The sequence below is a fragment of the Sus scrofa genome, chromosome 18 (assembly GCF_054392235.1).
Source record: "Sus scrofa isolate SSC_HxYL_T2T_F1_AM1 chromosome 18, Sscrofa_HxYL_maternal_Yorkshire_Landrace_v2.0, whole genome shotgun sequence".
Lineage (NCBI taxonomy): Eukaryota > Metazoa > Chordata > Mammalia > Artiodactyla > Suidae > Sus > Sus scrofa.
The window spans coordinates 13767722-13787515 of record NC_139400.1 but is presented as its reverse complement, the minus strand read 5'-3'; the positions used below and the strand labels follow the sequence as shown (position 1 = coordinate 13787515).

At 44.1% G+C, this 19794-nt stretch overlaps 1 protein-coding gene across 5 annotated transcripts in view; it reads right to left on the bottom strand.

Annotated features, from left to right (window-relative positions):
• XRCC2 (X-ray repair cross complementing 2) overlaps positions 1-19794 on the bottom strand; it is a 108562-nt gene that overhangs the window by 69121 nt on the left and 19647 nt on the right. For 2 of the 5 annotated variants that reach the window (XM_085005080.1, XM_085005081.1), the window contains exons 3-4: positions 13328-13444; positions 1121-1199 (exon numbers count right to left, since the gene is read on the bottom strand). In XM_085005080.1, coding sequence (XP_084861206.1) covers positions 1121-1199; positions 13328-13444 — 196 coding nt within the window. Of the gene's footprint in view, positions 1-1120; positions 1200-11711; positions 15118-19794 lie in introns of those variants that run through there. The other 3 variants (XR_014833483.1, XM_085005078.1, XM_003134536.7) reach the window with 3 other exon arrangements.

Sequence of the window (19794 nt, the reverse complement as noted above, 5' to 3'; positions counted from 1 at the left end):
TGTAATGTTTAAGAAAATCTTAAAGAGTTTATGTACCGATAACGTTAATATAACTTTTACTTTATTTTGTAAAATGCCATAAACATATATTACTTTAAAATCAGAATACCAAATATACAATTATTGACAAGTTGAAAAAAAGGGCCTTATTTTCTTTCTTTTTCTTTTCTTTTTTAGCCACAGAGTATGGCAGCTTGATGTGGGATCTCAGTTCCTAGACCAGGGATTGAACCATGGCAGTGAAAGCACCAGGTACTAACCACTAGACTCCCAGGGAACTTGCTTTTAAAAAAAATTTGTATGGCCTTATTTTAGAGAGTGTTAACACTTCTCCGAATTTAGTCTACAGAGCTAAGCATAAATACAGAGAAACATGTACAAGCACTGTCTTAGCCCACGTTCCCCAGAAAAAGAACAAGAGGCGAAGCTTACAGGGGATATTTGATGACTGAGGGGACGGGGAGCCAGGACGGCAAACACAGGGTGCGGGCAAGCTTGCCACGGCGCCCACCCTTCAGCCTGGCCTCGCAGGTGTCTTCTGCGCAGAGATATAAAGTCCTGTGCCCAGGAGCAGGCCGCTCAGGCGGAGGAAGGGAAAATAGCTTATCTCATGGTTCCCTTCCTTTCCGGAACTCCTGCTGGTCCTCAGTGACCCTGTTTCCAGTGGTGTCACCTGGGGGCAGGCACAGCAGGTGGTCTTCGTTGTCACATTGCTGGATGGGGTTCCTTGATGTGTAGGCGATGGCAGTGGCCGCCGTTACCGGGTCCACAACCACGGAGACGTCTAAGCTGCGCGCGCGCACGCGTGCATGTGTGTGTGAGAAATAGGTATGGCTGGGCAGTTTGCTGGCACATAGCACACAACAGAGTATGACAGAGTCAAGCCCCTGCACCAGCATCCTCTTAAGGACATCCGGATCACATGAGGGAATAAGATGCCCTCACGTCCTCTCCAGAAAGGACCGAGTTGTCTTAATGGCCACCGCCACTATCTCCCTGAGGCACACCAGCACTCACCCTCTATGGCTGTAACCACTGCTGGTGTCATTTCCCTACCCTGCCACCTGCCCCCAGCTGCGCCCCCTTTAGGCCAGGACGTTGGCTGGTCTGAGCTGCTTACCCACAGGCTTTGAGCCCTTCACCGTCTTGCTCTTGTTGGGCCATGGATGCGTCCACCGCTCATCTACAGTTATCACAGCCTGGAAAACATGACAAGATACCCTCAGTTTATAAGAGAAAGTGTATCTGCTCATTTTACACAAGAAAGGAACCTCGGTGTTCCCACTGTGGCTCAGTGTACTAGTATCTAGTATCTAGAATCTAGTATCTAGTATCTAGAGCCTGACTAGTATCCATGAGGATGTGGGTTCAGTCCCTGGCCTCGCTCAGTGGGTCAAGGATCTGGCATTGCCAGGGACTGCAGTGCAGGTCACAGACACGGTTCTGATGCCACGTTGCTGTAGCTGTGATGTATGCCAGCAGCTGCAGCTCGGATTCTACTCTTGCCTTGCAACTTCCATATGCTGCAGGAACAGCCCTAAAAAAGTGAAAAAAAAAAAAAAAAGAAAAAAGAAAAAGAAAAGGCATACTTCTCACCGATGCCAAATCTTTTAAATTACTCAATGAATTTTATTCCATTTATAGCTATAAACGACGGCATAGCAAATCTTATCATGGTAGACTGCTGCCAGAGCTTTGGAGGCCATGCCTCCCTCAGAAAAAGGGCAAGCTGGGGTTGGTGTGGGGAGATCAATTCAAAATACTCATGTCTGTGAGGACTTTTTTTTTTTTTCCTGCCTTTTGTTCTTTTAGGGACATGCCCAAGGCATATGGAGGTTCCCAGGATAGGGGTCTAATAGGTGCTGTAGCCACCGGCCTACACCAGAGCCACAGCAACACGGGATCTGAGCCGCGTCTGCGACCTACACCAGAGCTCACGGCAACGCCGGATCCTTAACCCACAGAGCAAGGCCAGGGATCGAACCTGCAACCTCACGGTTCCTAGTCGGATTGTTTCCGCTGCGCCACTATGGGAACTCCTGTGAGGACTTCTTTAATCAAAGAACCATAAACGCAGCAGGGCTTCATATTTCCCCCTCTCTCGTGTTAACGGTGGGATAGTTTATAGAGTGGTCAGTGGAGAAAACACAATTCCTTCAGTGGCCTCTCTGAGTCTCTGATTATTTAGAGGAATGCATCACTTCTGAGGGACAACACCAAAGTACTGAAGGCACAGGAGGCTTACTTCATCCCGGCAATAAAATGGCAAGGATTTGATGTCACCTCTACTTATCTACCTACCATCTATCTGTCCGTCTGTCCATCCAATAATTAAAATATTCAAGATCTGTAAATACCCAGAGTTCCCTGGTGACCTGATGGTTACGGATTGGCATTGTCACTGCTAGTCGTGGGTTTGATCCTGGTCTGGGAACTTTCGAATGCTGAAAGCTGTCTTTCGGCCACACCTGTGGCATGTGGAAGTTCCTGGGCCAGGGAACAAACCTGAGCCACAGCAGTGATCTGAGGCGCTGCAGTGACAATGCAGGATCCTTAACCTGCTGAGCCACAAGGGAACTCCTGACCACAGATTCTGTAAGTCAATAAGTTTTATATACTTATTTCAACTTTAATTACACTCTTCACATATAATCTGTGTGAACACCTAGTATAGTCAAGAATCCTTTGTAGGAGTTCCCTTTGTGGCTCAGCAGTTAACCAACCCAACTAGGATCCATGAGGATGCAGGTTTGATCCCTGGCCTCGCTCAGTGGGTTAAGGATCCGGTGCTGCCATGAGCTGTGGTGTGGGTCGCAGATGAGACTCGGATTCTGTGTTGCTGTGGCTGTGGCGTAAGCAAGCAGCTGTTGCTCCGATTAGACCCCCCAGCCTGGGAACTTCCATGTGCCGTGGGTGCGGCCCTAAAAAGAAAAAAAAAAATCCTTTGTAATACAAATATACCCTCTATCTCTGGCATAAGTTAGATTTTTATGTAATAAACTTAAATAGACAAACCTGTATTTGGTAACATAGTATTTTATTTTAAGTACAATCCGGTGTATGACCCTACAAATGATTAGGACACTAATATGGACTATAGAGGGAGAAGGCATCTAGGCTGAAAATCACAGAATAAATTAAGGTGCAGGAAAGTAAATTGCCCCCACATAGACTTCAGGAAATTCTTAAACCATATTCAAAATGTTAAAGACATGAGTTATGTGACTATCCATAAATATTTCTTAATCTATTAAGAGGGATCCTTTAAGAAACTTCAAAATAAATGAATGAAATCTAATAATTTAAAACTCAAGTGCTGTTATTTCTACAAGATCTTGGACTATATGTTCATTTGTTCATTGGAAGAAAAATCACATTTTCATTTCTTATATTTTATTTATATTAGAGAGAGCACTTCAATATTAATTCAAGTATCTATCCATTAAATGCAAAAATGTTAATGCAATATTAAAAATGAAATTTAAATGAAAGCAAGGGGATATCACATTAAGGTTCCCATGGCAACGCTCACTACACTTTCCAGCTTCTGAATTGTAATACGGTCATTTATTACAGGCTCACATAAAATATAATTTTGCAAATATTTAAAGATGTATAGGTTAATTCATGTCAATTTAAGACTTCATATGCAATGTAACATAATACATCAGGCTAAGATTACTCTAAATATTAACCTCCATATTCTTAATTTAGACATACTATATAAAACAGATACAAACTTCCTAAATTTTGAATAGTCTATTATTGAATAATCTATGTTTTGAATAGCACTCAAAGGAATCGTAGCATTTGCAGCTCCCATCATGGCTGAAACCTCAACTTTTTTTTTTTTTTTGGCTGCACCCATGACGCATGGAAGTTCCCAGACCAGGGATCGGATCCCAGCCACAGCTGCGAGCTCTGCCAGAGCTGCAGCAATGCTGGACCCTTAAACCACCAGTGCTGGGTCGTGGATCAAACCTGCATCTCAGCAGCAATCCAAGCCACTGCAGACACCACTGGATCCTTAACCCACTGAGCTATCTGGGAACTCCCGAATCTGAACTTTACGTTATGTAAATACGGATACAGGTAGAGTTAAGTACCTCTCTCCTTGGTTAGCTAGAGTTTGAGATTACAGATTATGCATCTTGCCAGAAGAGGCAAAATGCAAATGCATTCATTCACACAAGTTAGAAGTCCAGGGACTGAATTATGTCAGAAATCAAATGATACCATCAACACCCCGCTTTTACTGTTGGCTCTACAACCCTCCACAGTACACAGTGAGAGACTTAGAACTCGGAAGAGGGAACATCTGTGAACCAAGCAGTACCTCTTCATCAATCTAAGTGGAAGAACTTGACTACAACAAAGCTATATGTACAAGGATTCAGAAAAGATGTCAGCACTAAACGTTCATCAATAGGGGTAGAGCACACCGAGCTTGGATAATGATTAGATCAATGTATTGATGTGGAAAGGGGTCCGCAGCACACTGCCAAGCACACAAAGTATAAAACAGTGTGTACAGTAAGGGGAAAAAAGAACAAAGCAAAACAAAAAGCCAAACACTAGCCCACAATGTGGATACGTGTGTGGAGGGAAGTCTAGAGCGACGCATTCCAAATACTAACGCTAGAAATCTCTGGATGGTGGGGTTATGGCTGCTGTATTTCTCGATTTTTTTCTGAATTTCTTCAAATGAATATATTCAAATAGATTCAGAATAGAATTAGAAAAAAGTGTAAGATGTAAGAAGGGGAGTTCGCGTCGTGGCGCAGTGGTTAACGAATCCGACTAGGAACCATGAGGTTGCGGGTTCGGTCCCTGCCCTTGCTCAGTGGGTTAAGGATCCGGCGTTGCCGTGAGCTGTGGTGTAGGTCGCAGACGCGGCTCGGATCCCGCGTTGCTGTGGCTCTGGCGTAGGCCAGTGGCTACGGCTCTGATTAGACCCCTAGCCTGGGAATCTCCTCCATATGCTGTGGAAGCGGCCCTAGAAAAGGCAAAAAGACAAAAAAAAACAAAAAAGATGTAAGAAGCTACATACTCTGTGTTATGGGGGTGAAGATAATGATATGCTCCACCACTGAGTAAGAGTATAAATTGGAACCTCCCTCCCCGAGACATCTGAAAACATGGGAAAGTTGCAGCAAATTCATTTCTATATTCTATTTTTAAAAATATTCAGGCAATTGGAAACCACATATTCAAGAACAATGAAATTATTATATACCTGTAAGAGGGAATACTAAACATCATATCATAGAATGTTTCTAGGTGGAAATACTATTGATAAAATGTCAGATCAGGATGCCTTCAGCTGTAACCAAAAACCCTGACTCAGCTTAAACTATAAACTCTCTGGGCAGTGACAGCAGTCAAGCCTGTTTCCTCTAATTCCTCCTGAAAGCAAACGACAATGACAGAAAAGGGGAAAAGGTAAAAACCCATCAAGACAAAGAGAGGAGGAAGAAGTAAAAGCCCATAAAGAGACAGAGGGCAACACAAGTTTGGAAGCTGCAAAGCTGCCCGATGGGGGCAGGTCTGCGTACCCAGGAAAAGAGAAGGTGAGGAGCCCTAAGGAGGCAGCTCAGAAGCAGGCTGGTGTACCCACAAGGACTCAGTACACACTCGAGAAATGACCACGTTTGGAAAGCAGGAGTGCAGTGGAAGAATTTGCAGGAGACATGAGAGGAACTCAAAACCTACTTGTACACTTGAAGGCTAGTGTTCCCCCAACATCCAATCATTAAACTTTCACAAAATGTGGAGGCCAGTACGTCCTACTTACTATAACCTATGACAGTGAGTTTCTGAGGCACATTAAAAAAGAACCTGAATGAGCTGATCAGAAGTCTTACATCTCATTCTGCAGTCCCTCTCTTATTCTAATTTCAGTGCAAGAATATTTAGTTGTCTTTGAACCTTATTGCTTCATTAATTTAGCTTTAAAGGACTATTTATAGCCCATTGTTTCTTCTTTATTTACTTTTTTTGGGCCATGTCTGTGGCATGTGGAAGTCCTCAGACCAGGGATCCAACCCACACCACAGCAGGGACAAGCCTGGATCCTTTAACCCGCCGTGCCAAGAGAACTCCTATTTTTAAACTATTTAATTTTTGGCCACACCCACAGCATGCAGAAGTTCCTGGGGCAGGGATCGAACCTGTGCAACAGCAGTAACCAGAGCCACAGCAGTGACAACAGCAGGTCCTTAACCCACTGTGCCACCAGGGAACTCCCTGAACCTTATTTTTATATGTATTTTGCTTTTTAAGGCTGCACCCACAGCATATGGAGGTTCCCAGGCTAGGGGTCGAATTGGAGCTATAGCTGCCACCCTACGCCACAGCCACAACAACAGCGGATCCTCAACCCACTGAGTGAGGCCAGGGATTGAACCCACAACCTCATGGTTCCTAGTGGGATTTGCTTCTGTTGCGCCATGACGGGAACCCCCCTGGACCTTATTTTTAAAAGAATCTCTACATAAAAATGTGGGAGTGTTCATAGCAACATCATTTAGAATAGCCCCAAACAGGAAACAATGCAAATGTCCATCAAGTGATAAATGGATTTTTTAAAAAGTGGTACGTACGTCTGTAATAGAATATTATATGGCAATAAAAAGTAATGAAGTCTTACTGACACTTGCTGCAACATGGAAGAATCCTGAAATCATTATCCTAAGTTAACAGAAGCCTCACAAAAGGCCACATACGGTGCAATTCCATTTATAGGAAATATCCAGAACAGGCAAATCTAGAGGGTCAGAAAGTAGATGAGTGGTTGCCAGGGAGAATGACTGAGAGTAGGTACAGAGTTTCTTTTGGGAGTGATGAAAATTTCTAAAATTAACTAGTTGCACAACCCTAAATAAACTAAAACCCACCAGAGTGTACTTTAAATGGGTGAATTTTACGGTATGTGAATTCTATCTTAATAAAGCTAATAAAAAAAGGTGTTATACTGAATGTATTCCTAGGCAATATCGTTTCAGAACATTCAGCATTACTGTTTCTAAGACTTAGCTGATGTTTCTGCATCTTGCAGTAGTGCATCCACTTTTAATGCTGTTGAGGGCTTCAGAGGATGAACCTGCTACCACTTGTTTATTATTCCACGGTGAATACATGTTTCTGAGTTTCCTGTCTTTAAAGGGTACGATGCTATCATAAACATATTTATACATCTCTCCTTCTGCTGCATATGAGCAGGCATTTCTCAAGGACAGATACCAGACTAAAGGGACATGTGTGTTTAATTTTAGAAATAATGCCAAGGTAGTTTCCCAAGTGCTGCTCCACACGGCTGGCAGCCCCACCAGCACCAAACTGGACTTTCTCTTTGCTGCCCACGTTCTTCAGTGCTTGATTTGTCGGCCTCCATGTTTCTGTCATCCAGGTGTGTATGAAATGACATCTTCGTAAGATCTTAACCTGTTTTCCAGTTACCAATGAGACTGAACCTCACTTCACGTTTTTTGACCTCTCCTATTTCTCCTTCTGTGAAATGCCTCCAAACAGGTTTTGCCCATTTTTCTATGCATTAGTTCTTCCTTATTGATGGGTGTGTACACCATTTCACACAGAACTGTATGAGTTAGAAAAATTAATGAACAGAAAAATTCATGTGTATAAATTTAATGTTTTGGATATTAAACATGTTGTTCACAAGGGTTACAAATACACTTTGTAGCCTTTTTTTTTTTTTTTTTTTTTTTTTTGCTTTTTAGGGCCATACCCGTGGCATCTGGAAATTCCCAGGCTAGGGGTTGAATCTGAGCTGCAGCTGCCAGCCTACACCACAGCCACAGCCACACCAGATCCAAGCTGCATCTGCGACCTACACCACGGCTCACAGCAATGCAGGATCCTTAACCCACTGAGAATGACCAGGGGTTGAACCCACAGCCTCATGGATATTAGTTGGGTTCCTTAACGCTGAGCCACGATGGGAATAACTCTCAATTCCTCTAATCCTCTTATGCATCTGTAAACATTATATTATCCTGATGAAAGTTCTATCAATTTCACTTATCATTATCTTCGTAAAGATACCTTCTGGCCTTCTTACCTTAGTATCTTTTGTCTGATATTCCTACATGTATACCAGCCTTCTCTTAATTTGCATTTATTTATTTATTTATTTGCCTTTTCTAGGGCCGCTCCCACAGGGTATGGAGGTTCCCAGGCTAGGGGTCCAATCGGAGCTGTAGCTGCTGGCCTATGCCAGAGCCACAGCCACGCCAGATCCTCAACCCACTGAGCAAGGCCAGGGATCGAACCCGAAACCTCATGGTTCCTAGTCAGATTCGTTAACCCCTGAGCCATGACGGGAACTCCTTAATTTGCATTTAAAGGAGGATCTTTTCCTATTCTTTTTACATGAAAAAATATTTTTTTCTTTTCTTGGGTGATGGAGAAGTCATCCTAAGATGCAATCTCATCAGCGTCTACCACTGACACTTTCCCTTCTCCCGGACAACGTAAGGACCTGAGAGCCCTCGCTCCAGTGATCCCCACTCCTGACCCATCACTTCCACGTCAACGAAATTATGGATGTGTGTGTGCACATGTGTCTGGGGGTATTTTTTCCCTCCAGTTTCTCACCCAGAGACTTGTCTCTTCGTGTGTCATATTACCTTAGACTGTATCTTGGACATTGTATTTAAGAAATAAATTTAGAAATGACTTTAGGTCCATGAATGAAACTGTCATTCCCTAGAGAGACTTTTTACTGTGGCAGGGACACACTCTGCTAGTATTGCAAGTCCCCTTGAACGACTGTGTGTAGGGAGAGTTTAAATTACTGATTCATCTTGAAATGACTGAACTAAAACTTTTTTAGTTTTTCTTTTTGAGACTTTTGGTAAGATGTCTGATCTGTTGCCTCATTTTCAAATTTATTGATAAAAACTGTTAATACCCTAAACTGTCCGCTCTATCTGTAGTTATGCCTTCTTGTTTGTTCCTAAAACTTTCTGAGCTTTCTTGGTCATTTGACTTTATTGTTCCTACTGGGTTTTCTATTTCATCAATTTCGATGCAGTTTTTCTCCAGTGTCCTGAGCTTATTATTTTTCTCACAAGTTGAATGTTCAGACTTCCTTTTTCATTTTTGGCCTCCCTGTGGCATAGAGTTGCTCAGGTATGGATCAGATCTGAGCCAAAGCTGCGGTAACACTGGATCCTTTAATCCACTGCGCCAGGCAGGGGATTGAGCCTGCGTCCTGGCACTGCAGATGCACTGAGGATCCACTGCACCACAGTGGGAACTCCAGTATTTTCTAACTGTGAATATCTTTTATTTGACTTATTATTTGGCTGCATCCATAGCATACAGAAGATCCTGAGCCAGGGATCAAAACCGAGCCACAGCTGCAACCTACACCACAGGTGTGGCAATGCCAGATCCTTAACCCACTGTGCCAGACCCCAGATTGAACTCCCACTGCCACAGAGGTAATGCTGGATCCTTAACTGAGGCACCACAGTGGGAACTCCCAACTTAATAGACACTTCAACACCTTTCTCTAAATTGGGAAACTTTCTAGTTATCATTTTTGTTGTTGACTTCTGCGTTTTTCATTACGATGAAGAAAAATAGTCTCCATGATACCAATTATTTGAAATTTGATGTTTTCCCATACACAGCATGTGATCAGTTTCCATAAATTTTTTCTTTTGGGTTCCAAATATGCGCTTTTATTTTGTACGCAGAGTTCTACAAATTTTCATTAGATTAAGTCTGATCTTGTGTTTAGATACTCTATTTTAACTTAAAAAAAAAAAAAGCCCAACAGACTGCTTGGTCTCTCAGCTATCTTAAAATATCCATATTGGTGACTGTCAATTTCTCCTGGTTCTCTGAACTTTTGCTTTGTATTTTAGAAGTTACCTTACAGAGGACATAGAGACTTCATCTTCTACCGTTATCTAGTGACCTTTGTTAAAACAGAAACTGTTACCAGAGTTGAAGTCTACGCATACAGCTACAGGAGCTTCCTTCGATATTTCTCTGGTCTTTTTCATCTTTAGGCTCTCAACATTTTTGTATCTTTGTTTTAGATGCATTTCCTTAAAAAGTACATAGCAGATTGTCTAATGACCCAAGATGTTTTGCAACACATTTGTAACTGGATTTGTCTCTACCACAGTGCTCTTCTGCCCTATCCACTTTTTCTGGTATATTTGCTCATTTTTTGTTTTCATTTCCTTTTTGCCTCATCATATACTATTGGAACATACATTGTTTCTTTTAGAGGCAACTCTTCAAATTATCAAGTTCCCACTTTAGTCTCAAGATGGTCCATATCCTTGTTCTCCTGAGAATACAAGCTATTAGATTGATATAATTTCAATTATCTACCTTCTATGCAGGCTTACAGGCAATTGAACACCTAGAATTTTTATTTTTTGCTTTTTTTGGGAGGGGGGCACACTCAAGGTATATGGAGGTTGCCAGGCTGGGGGTCCGATCAGAGCTACAGCTGCTGGCCTATATCACAGCCAGAGCAACTCAGGATCAGGGCCATGTCTGTGAGCTACACCACAGCTCATGGCAATGCTGGATCCTTAACCCACTGAGCGAGGCCAAGGATCAAACCGGAAACCTCACGGTTCCTAGTGGGATTCATTTCTGCTGTGCCATGACGGGAACTCCTAGAATTTTTACTTTATATGGTGTTTTTCCTTCTAGAATTAGACACTTACACTACCAATATTTTCTAGATTTACTTAAGTGCTTACTATCTTCTCTACTATTCCTACATTTCAGACTTCGAGGTAATATTCCTCGAGTATAAGTTCACATTTATTTTTTATTAGGATTGCACCCACGGCATATAGAAATTCCCAGGCTAGGGGCTGAATTGGAACTGCAGCTGCCAGCCTACACCACAGCCACAGCCACATCCAAACTGTGTCTGCTACCTACACCACAGCTCACAACAACACTGGATTCTTGACGTACTAAGCAGGGCCAGGGATCAAACCCACATCCTGATGAATGTTGGTCAGGTTCGTTACCACTGAGCCACAACGGAAAGCCTAAAGTAGATACAAAGTTTCTTTAGGGAGGCAATTTTTGTGGTACCTTCTCAGTTTCTGTTGATCTGAAAATAATTATTTCACTTCATTCTTAGATAATCCATACAGAAAAGTAGTCTGCAAAAAAATTTGGAATGTTGTTAATAACCCAGCAGATGAGCGCTGAATGCTGAAACTGTGTACACACAGGCGCCACTCCAATTTTGTACAGCATCTATCTACCCCTCTCTCTTTTTTTTTTGGGGGGGGGGGTCACGCCCATGGTATGTGGAAGTTCCAGGGCCAGGGATCTAAGCTGCACCACAGCAGCAACATAGGCCATAGCAATGACAACACTGGATCCTTAACACACTGTGCCACCAGGGAGCTTCTGAAATATCTTTCATACACATGTGTGAAAAACTAGATTCTCACAATGATCTTGAGAAGTTCACCTGGAAAAAATACGTTTTTACAACCTCCACCCCCACCTCTTTCACAGACAAATGGCATAAATATCCTGAGATCTGTGTTCACCCTCTCCTGTTCTTCTGGTTCCATCCAGCACCCCGTTATCCGACACTTGTGACTTGGAATGTGCAGCTTCTCTCTTTAGGAGTGATTCTTTTTGGAAGTATTAAATTTTATACAATGTTCAAGAAATCCCACTGGTGTAACTTCTAGTTTAAAAGAATTTTTTATTAACCAGGATTCTTAATTCCTTCCAACATGTCAGATAACAAATCTTTTAAAGATAACTAAGTCTTTGGTCTGACACACTAATATATAATTGATAATTTAAGTTAATATAAAAGTTCATTATTTTTTAATCATGTTCCCGAAGAATAAGTTATAAATCTGTGAGTAACAGTCCATTAAATTAGCACTTCATTTCTACAGAGAAAAAATGGAAACTTCTATCACGTTCAAGGCCAGAATTCTGCTAAGAGTTGCTAAGTTTTTCATAAACACATGTAATACACACCCAGAACTTGATAAGGAAGGTAATAATTTTTGTATTTTCATAGTTGAGAATTGTTCTCAAGTTCAGCAAGAGATTGTCCGTCTTTTTTTTTTTTTTTTTCTTTTTATGGCCGAACCCACAGCATATGGAACTTCTCGGGTTAGGGTTCGAATTGGAGCTATAGCTGCAGGCCTACACCACAGCCGCACTGGATCTGAGCCACATCTGCAACTTACACCACAGCTTGTGGCAACGTCAGATCCTTAACCCACTGACTGAAGCCAAGGATCCAACCTGGGTCCTCAGAGACATCATGTTGGGTTCTTAGCCTGCTAAGCCACAGTGGGAACTCTGAGACTGTTGACTTAATGACCCACATACTCTTATCAGGGAGAGAGATAAGTATTTTCCAACATACGATTATTTATAAAGGACTTATGTGAAACATGTAAAATACACAAAAACATAAACTGAAAAAGGATGAACTATGGATTAATAATTAAGCATTTTAAGGTATATTAATAGCGAGATGACATTTACTGAGGGGATATGAATAAGTGGGTGTGAACGACAGTAACCTGACTGCCAACTAGAACACCAGGATGTGGCTCAAGGGCAAACACTGGGACCAGAGGGGCTGTCAGGCTGAGGACTTTTTCCTGTTTGCTAATGGTCTGGCTTCCCTCTGACCCACCATGAAAGGAGCTCCTAGATCGGGATCTGTTCATTGGAGAGACAAGCCCAGGTGGCCCCACGTGGGGGAGTGAGAGGGAAGGACGAAGACAGCGTGCAGTGTGTTAATGAAGCAATTACTGCTATAAGCCCCTGGGAATCAGGTCCCACAGGGAGCGCCCGCGCTGGGGAAGGGCGAGTACTGATCCACAAATCCCGACCCTTGCTGGTTGAGGACGCCCCGAGTGGCCCCCACCCCGCCCTGCAGGTTCTGGCATCCAGAAGACGCCTTCAGAGCTCTGTGGGTTTGGGGAACTGCAGCTAAGCTAGAGGCCAGGCACAGACAGTAGGCCTGCCACACCTGCACTACGAAGATGATCCTTACACTCTTATACAGAATCGGTGAGATGCCAACGCAGTTTTAACTAAGTAGGTTACATGTGAATAAATATACCTGTAACAATACCACTGTCAATCTTTTCCACTTTCCCCAGAGAAAAGCTCAGATAGGTATGTGACACAAGGCAGTCTGATCTAGAGGTCGAACGAATGCCAGGGTCAGTCTGAATATCAAATGTTGATATAATGTAATCTTTTATTAGATTAAAACATAAAAACTGAAGCTCTGAACTCTTCTTCCTCCTTCACAATGCGTTACCTTGCATGTTCCTTGAGATGGAGGCTCGCCTTTCTGGCCATTGCTGGACCAAAGCATATGGAGCTTTGTCCAGCTCTCAGCTGGAAGCAGTTCATCCCAGGGCACCTCTGCACTGTTCTAAATGGGTAAGAAAACACTAGTGATACTCGGCTCTAATACAGTTGTTTTGTTTTGTTTTGTCTTTTTGCCATTTCTTGGGCCGCTCCCGCGGCATATGGAGGTTCCCAGGCTAGGGGTCGAATTGGAGCTGTAGCCACCGGCCTATGCCAGTGCCACAGCAACGTGGGATCCGAGCCGTGTCTGCGACCTACACCACAGCTCACGGCAACACCGGATCCTTAACTCACTGAGCAAGGCCAGGGATCGAACCCGCAACCTCACGGTTCCTAGTCAGATTCGCTAACCACTGAGCCACGACGGGAACTCCTAATACAGTTTTAGCATTTGTCTATCACTTAACAAGAGGGAGATGAAAACTTCAAATTTTACAGAATTCCTTGAAAGGGTGTTTATTTCCCTGTGTTCTAAAAATTAAACAGAAACCCAACCACAATGCGGCTCCACCTCGGAATTCAGTGTAACGCACATCAAAATGCTCTGACTTTCCATGGTCTCTGGTGTGAAAGGCAGATGGGGTAGGCTCCTTGCTTTCATCCCTTTTACAGAAATAACAGCTCTACAGAAACATTTTCCAAATTCACAACTTCTTAAGGGAGTTACAAATGAAAAATCAGAAATGCATTGCAACTTTCCTAAACAAGTACTTAACTAAACTCCAGAAATGTGACACAAAGTTATAAAACTCCATTTTATTTGGACTGAAATGTGCATCTTAGTTTTAAAACAACTTAATATACAATTGTTGTCATCACTTTGAATAATCTTCAACGACCTAGGAACAGAATAGTGCGAGGTCTTGCTGTTTTAGTTTAAGAAATCCAGTCTGTATAGACATAGTTATATTAAATTCCCTTAGAATTGAAAACTTTAGAATCAAATCATTTTAGCCTATTAAAGACTTTTTTAAACCTGCATATTATCCTACAACAGACAACTTCATGATACACGTCAACAAAACTCAACACCACTTTCTCCAATAATGAAGAAGAGTTTTTTTAAACTGTTACTTTTTAAGTGACGTGAAACTAAAGAAAATCGGCTGCTGGTATTAGGATCCTCGTGTTTGGAGAAGAATACCCTGTGCTTTACCACCTGCTGCCAGGCTCGACAGAGGTAGGGCCTATAGTCTATGTCCCCATCACCGGGGCGACGAAAGGCACAAGAAGGCTCTTCTGCTGCGTTGGAGGTTTTCTGCATTATACTCTGCGTTGTTGCAAAAAGCACCAATCGATACTCACTGACGAGCTTCTCCAAGAGTTGAGAACATTTCTTCAGAGTCGACTCCTGTAAGTTAACACTTTCCCCTCCATTGACACGGTCTATCCAATAAAAAGCTGACAGGCTGTCCACAATCAAAACGCAGACAGAGGGATGACTACAAAACAGAGTTTCTAGAGAGTACAGCGTGAGCAGCAACTGGGTGCTACTACTGCAGTATACCAAAAACAGTCTTCCAAGGCAGTATTTCATTATTTCTTCAGAACTCTGCGACAGTCTATGCTCAAGAACTGTAACAAGCCGAAGCATGTCAAAGTGGTAATCCGTATCGATAAATAAGACTTCTACTTCCAGTCCGCCTTCTGCTTTTGGAAGTATACATCGTGCTGTTAAATGATAAAGCATTTCTGTTTTTCCTGTTCCTTCTGGACCATGAAATTCAAGAATGTCACCTGTGTAAAATGTAAAAATGTCCGTCAAAAGGCAGCAGCATAGTAATGGGAGGCTACAAAATGAAAATGCCTGCAAAAATGTTTAAAAAGACACTTACTGAAAATTTTTTCTTCTGAAGGAAAATCTAAATCCATTTGCCAAAATGGAGTCACATAAGCAAATACAAATAAGGAAATTAAATCATTCGATTTCACCTCTGAGAAAGGCACTGGCCATTACTTGGTGCCAAGACGATGTGAAAGACGAAATGGCAGGGTGTTGCCATGAGCCTGGGGGTCTCCTGGGCACACTCCCACACGTCCTCCCACCAACTCGGGGATGTCTCAGTGTGAGCAAGAAAGCGCCACGGCCCTAGGTCTTTTGAAACGCTCTGGCCACTGGTGCACACCATTTCTAGCAGCTGACTGTCCAATATCCATTTTCTCCTTTTTCCTTACATACAAAACCCCATCTGGTGGAAAAGGCGACGTACCCGGCTCCAAACCTGCCCAGTCTTCGCTGCCAAGAGAGGTCAGCGGGCATCGCAAGAGCCAAGGAGACCCGGGCGGATGTCTGTGGGGGCCTGGGGGGCTCTGAGTTTCCTGTCCCAACACAGGTGCCACTTCTGCTCTGCCACTCCCTTCTCTGGAGATGAAACAGCCAGGACGACAGGTACACACGGAAGAGGACAGGCCCTACAGAGGGTGCAGCAGGAACCGGGGGGCCAGGACTGAGAGGACAGTGTGCACCCCCGCGCTTCTGTTACACACGGTTGTCAGTCAGAGCCCACCTGGTGGCTCTCCACAGTGCTGGCCTTAGGGGTGGACCAATTCTTGATTGCGCAGTTTCATACACTCAGGGCAGTAAGAGCCCACAGCTCTCAGGCCCTAAATGCCAATGGCACCTCGCGGGGGAAGGCCCCTCCACGCATTTCCCAACTGCCCTCAGTTCCTCCCTGCCGTGGGAGTATCTCTTGTTGAAATGACATCTGCATTGTGACTTATTTTCCTAGCATCACAAACCAGAGGCAACCACTCTCAACTCTGAAGACTTCACATCTCTTTCTAAGTAGGTGCCAGTAATTCGGTCACTGACGATGGCGCACGTTACATAAAGGCACCTGGAGAAATCCACCTCCAGAGCTTTTCAAAATCCACTCTACACAGCAGCCTGCCTGGTCTTGTTCGTTTGCCATTTAATTTATGGCTCAACTACATAACTGGAAACATTGTGTTAAAATGCATATTCTTAGGCCCCAAACAAATTACAAAGTCTGAGAATCCAGTTACTTTATTTTCTGGTATTACTAACAAACCACTGTATGTTGGAACATTCACAAATAACATATAAGAAATCTAGCAGGAGTTCCCGTCGTGGCGCAGTGGTTAACGAATCCGACTAAGAACCATGACGTTGCGGGTTCAGTCCCTGCCCTTGCTCAGTGGGTTAATGATCCGGCGTTGCCGTGAGCTGTGGTGTAGGTTGCAGACGCAGCTCGGATCCCGCGTTGCTGTGGCTCTGGCGTAGGCCGGTGGCTGCAGCTCCGATTCAACCCCTAGCCTGGGAACCTCCATATGCCGCGGGAGCGGCCCAAGAAATAGCAACAACAACAACAACAACAACAAAAAGACAAAAGACACACACACACAAAAAAATCTAGCAATTTGCTACCATACCGTATTTACGGTCGTATAAAACCTCAGCCAACTTCCACTAAGATCATACATTCATTTTGCAATTCAAAATTTTGATTAAAAAGATTCTCCCACACACCCCCTCCAAGATTCCAGCCTCGAGGAATAAAGCTGTTTTCACGTTAGCAACTGTCATGGTTGCTCGTATTAACAGGGAACATAGTGACTAAAGCTGTGTTCAGCCCGGATGTTCAGCTTACTCTCATCCACTCTACACCTGAGGGGCCAAGCGGAAACCCCCCCTCACCCCAAGTAAAAGCCTTTGACTGCTCTACGTTATAGAAAGAGAACCAACCACATGCACTAGACGAAGGAACATCCCCCTGGACCAAGACGGCTGTTCGCGAAGGACGGCTGAAAGCCCAGCCCAGCAAGCGTTATCTGGAAGTGGTGCAGAGGCCACGCTGGGCTGCGGGGAAGCACACAGGGAGACCACCAGCAGACCCCTCGCCACGCTCTCTCCTTCGCCCGAGTCGGCAGCAGAGGCTGCTGAGCAGCGGTCAACCTTTCGACAGGGCTTGACACGCGACAAGGGAAGACGTCACACCACACCGGAGTCTCACACCACCCGCGGCGGGAGAAGCAAACCTGATCACATTCCATCCTCACACTCAACACGCTACGGCACTTCGGCGATTCACTTGAGAGGCTCCCTGTTCACTGCTTCTGTCCCCAGCACAAGCACAAATCTGAATGTACTTCATCAGAATGCTTTCTTCTTAAGAACTTTATTAAAGAAACCTGAAGAATGAAAGTGGGAGTTCCTGCTGTGGCTCACTGGTAACAATCCTGACTAGTATCTATGAGGACATGGGTTCGATCCCTGGCCCCGCCCAGTAGGTTGAGTCCAACGTTGCTGTGGCTGTGGAGTAGGTCACAGACTCAGCTTAGACCTGGCGCTGCTGTGGCTGTGGTGTAGGTCAGTAGCTGTAGCTCTGATTCAACCCCCAGCCTGGAACCTCCATATGCCATGAGTGCGACCCTAAAAAGACCAAAAAATAGAGAGAGAGAGAATGAAAGTGGAAGTTCTTATTCGGTGAAGATTAAACGCCCAGAAGTCCACTTTGGCACACGGCCTTGTGAAAGGGAGCAGGTGTGCAGGGAGCCACGGGTGGGAGTGCAGGGCTGCTCAGCAGCCAGCAGGTGTGAAGGAGGCCGGGGAGCAAGGCCTGGGACGAGGGACCAACAGAGGAGAGAACAGGAACCATCTGTCCATGCTGGCGTGGCCCCTATGGCTGCCCCTGGGCCCAGACGTGCTGATGAATCACTTCCATCGAGTCTTTGGCCCCAACTCAGGAGGCAAGAGCAAACCCAAGGTGGGACTTAAACGTTCCCAGAGACTGGCTGGAAGTACTGTTATAAAGCAAACACACAGCAAAGCAGAGACTTTCATTTCACATAATCACGTAACTGTCCTAACGAGAACCGAGCTTTCGAAACGAGAGTGAGGACGATCTCTGGGCATCACAGATAAACACATCCCGCAGCCACCAGGATGCAAGACTCACGACAGCACGGAGAGGCTGGGTATAGTGGTCCAGGAAGAAGCTGCCTAGAAACAGAACAGAAAACCCTTTGGAGGTGGGTGACCCTAAAATTAAGAGAGAAGACTGAAACTCAATTCTTGGGCTGTATCCACAGTTGGAGGAGTCAGCACAAAGACAGAGAAAACAGAAATTTAATAGGAAAACTATGTGGACAAAACTACACAGAGCACAAAAGACTTCGAGAAAATGAAATATACTAAATAATATTGAATGCAGCAGAAAAGTTCTAAAAGTTAAAAAAAATGGCAGGGGAGAAGTGGGGAACAGGTCACTGAACTGGTCCGGGACATTAACCTTGCAGTAGTAAACATATGATTTGCAAAAGCACATTTAATATAAATATTATTTTACGAGCCCTGCTTTAAAAACGGAGACACCAGGAGTTCCCTGGTGGCTCGGTGGGTTAAGGACCCAGCACTGTCACTGAAGTGGCTCTGGTTTGATCCCTGGCCCAGGAACTCCCACAGGTTGCGGGAGCGGCCAAAACAAAACCTGATCCTCAGAAGACAGACGGAAAAGGCAGCAGAGGGAGCAGCAGCCGCCTCCACACCCGAGCAGGCATAAAATCAGAGGAGGACGCAGGGAATCCCCGAGGAACCAGAGGAAGGACGCCACACTTCAGGCTCATTCGAAAAGTAAAAAAAATTCAACTGCTCCACGTGGCCAGAGAGTCAAATGAAGATAATTCAGTAAGAGAAATGTCACCTATTCTGAAAAAAGAGGAGGGCTCCACATGGAGACAGAACCACAGGATGTTGGTCCGAGCCAAACTGTGCTGTGGATGTTTTCTGGAATTCTCAGAACAGGGAAAAAAATGAAAATGGCTCTGCCAAGTATCTTCCTGACAAGAGAGGTGGTGCCTAACTGAGGGGAGTAAGGCCTTCGGAGCACCTTCCTACATGGCTTAACAAGCTTCCCAAATATCCTCACGTTAACTAAGAAACAGCTGGTGCAGCATATATATGGAGGTTCAGTACAGATTAAACTGAGGCCAAGTTCAGCTTGGCCAAGGAATTATTAGGTAGATAAAAACACTCTCCTTTTGCAGATTTATAGCAAAGCAGGTAAAAAGGTCATTTATAACAACTGGGTAAGTAAAATCTGCAAACCTGGAAATTACACATGAATATTATCACTAAGGTCTTGAACGAGACCCCCTACGAATACGTTTAATGATGAACTGAAGTCAGTTCATTGATTTTATAAACATTTGCTGTCTAGTCATAAGATCAAAGGTCACAGCAGACATGACCTTCTAGAGCGGAGACACGGCCCTTCTAACAGCACTGGGTGTCGCTCTCGTGTGGTCTTCGAGCTGGCAGAGAAAGTCTCACCCTCGGCCAAGGCACTATGACAACTTGCAGTTAAAGAAAAAAACACCCCCCCAAAAACTCCTCTACAGTATGACACTTGACAAATTAAACTAAATCGGAAAATCTGGATGGTTTGGCCTTGA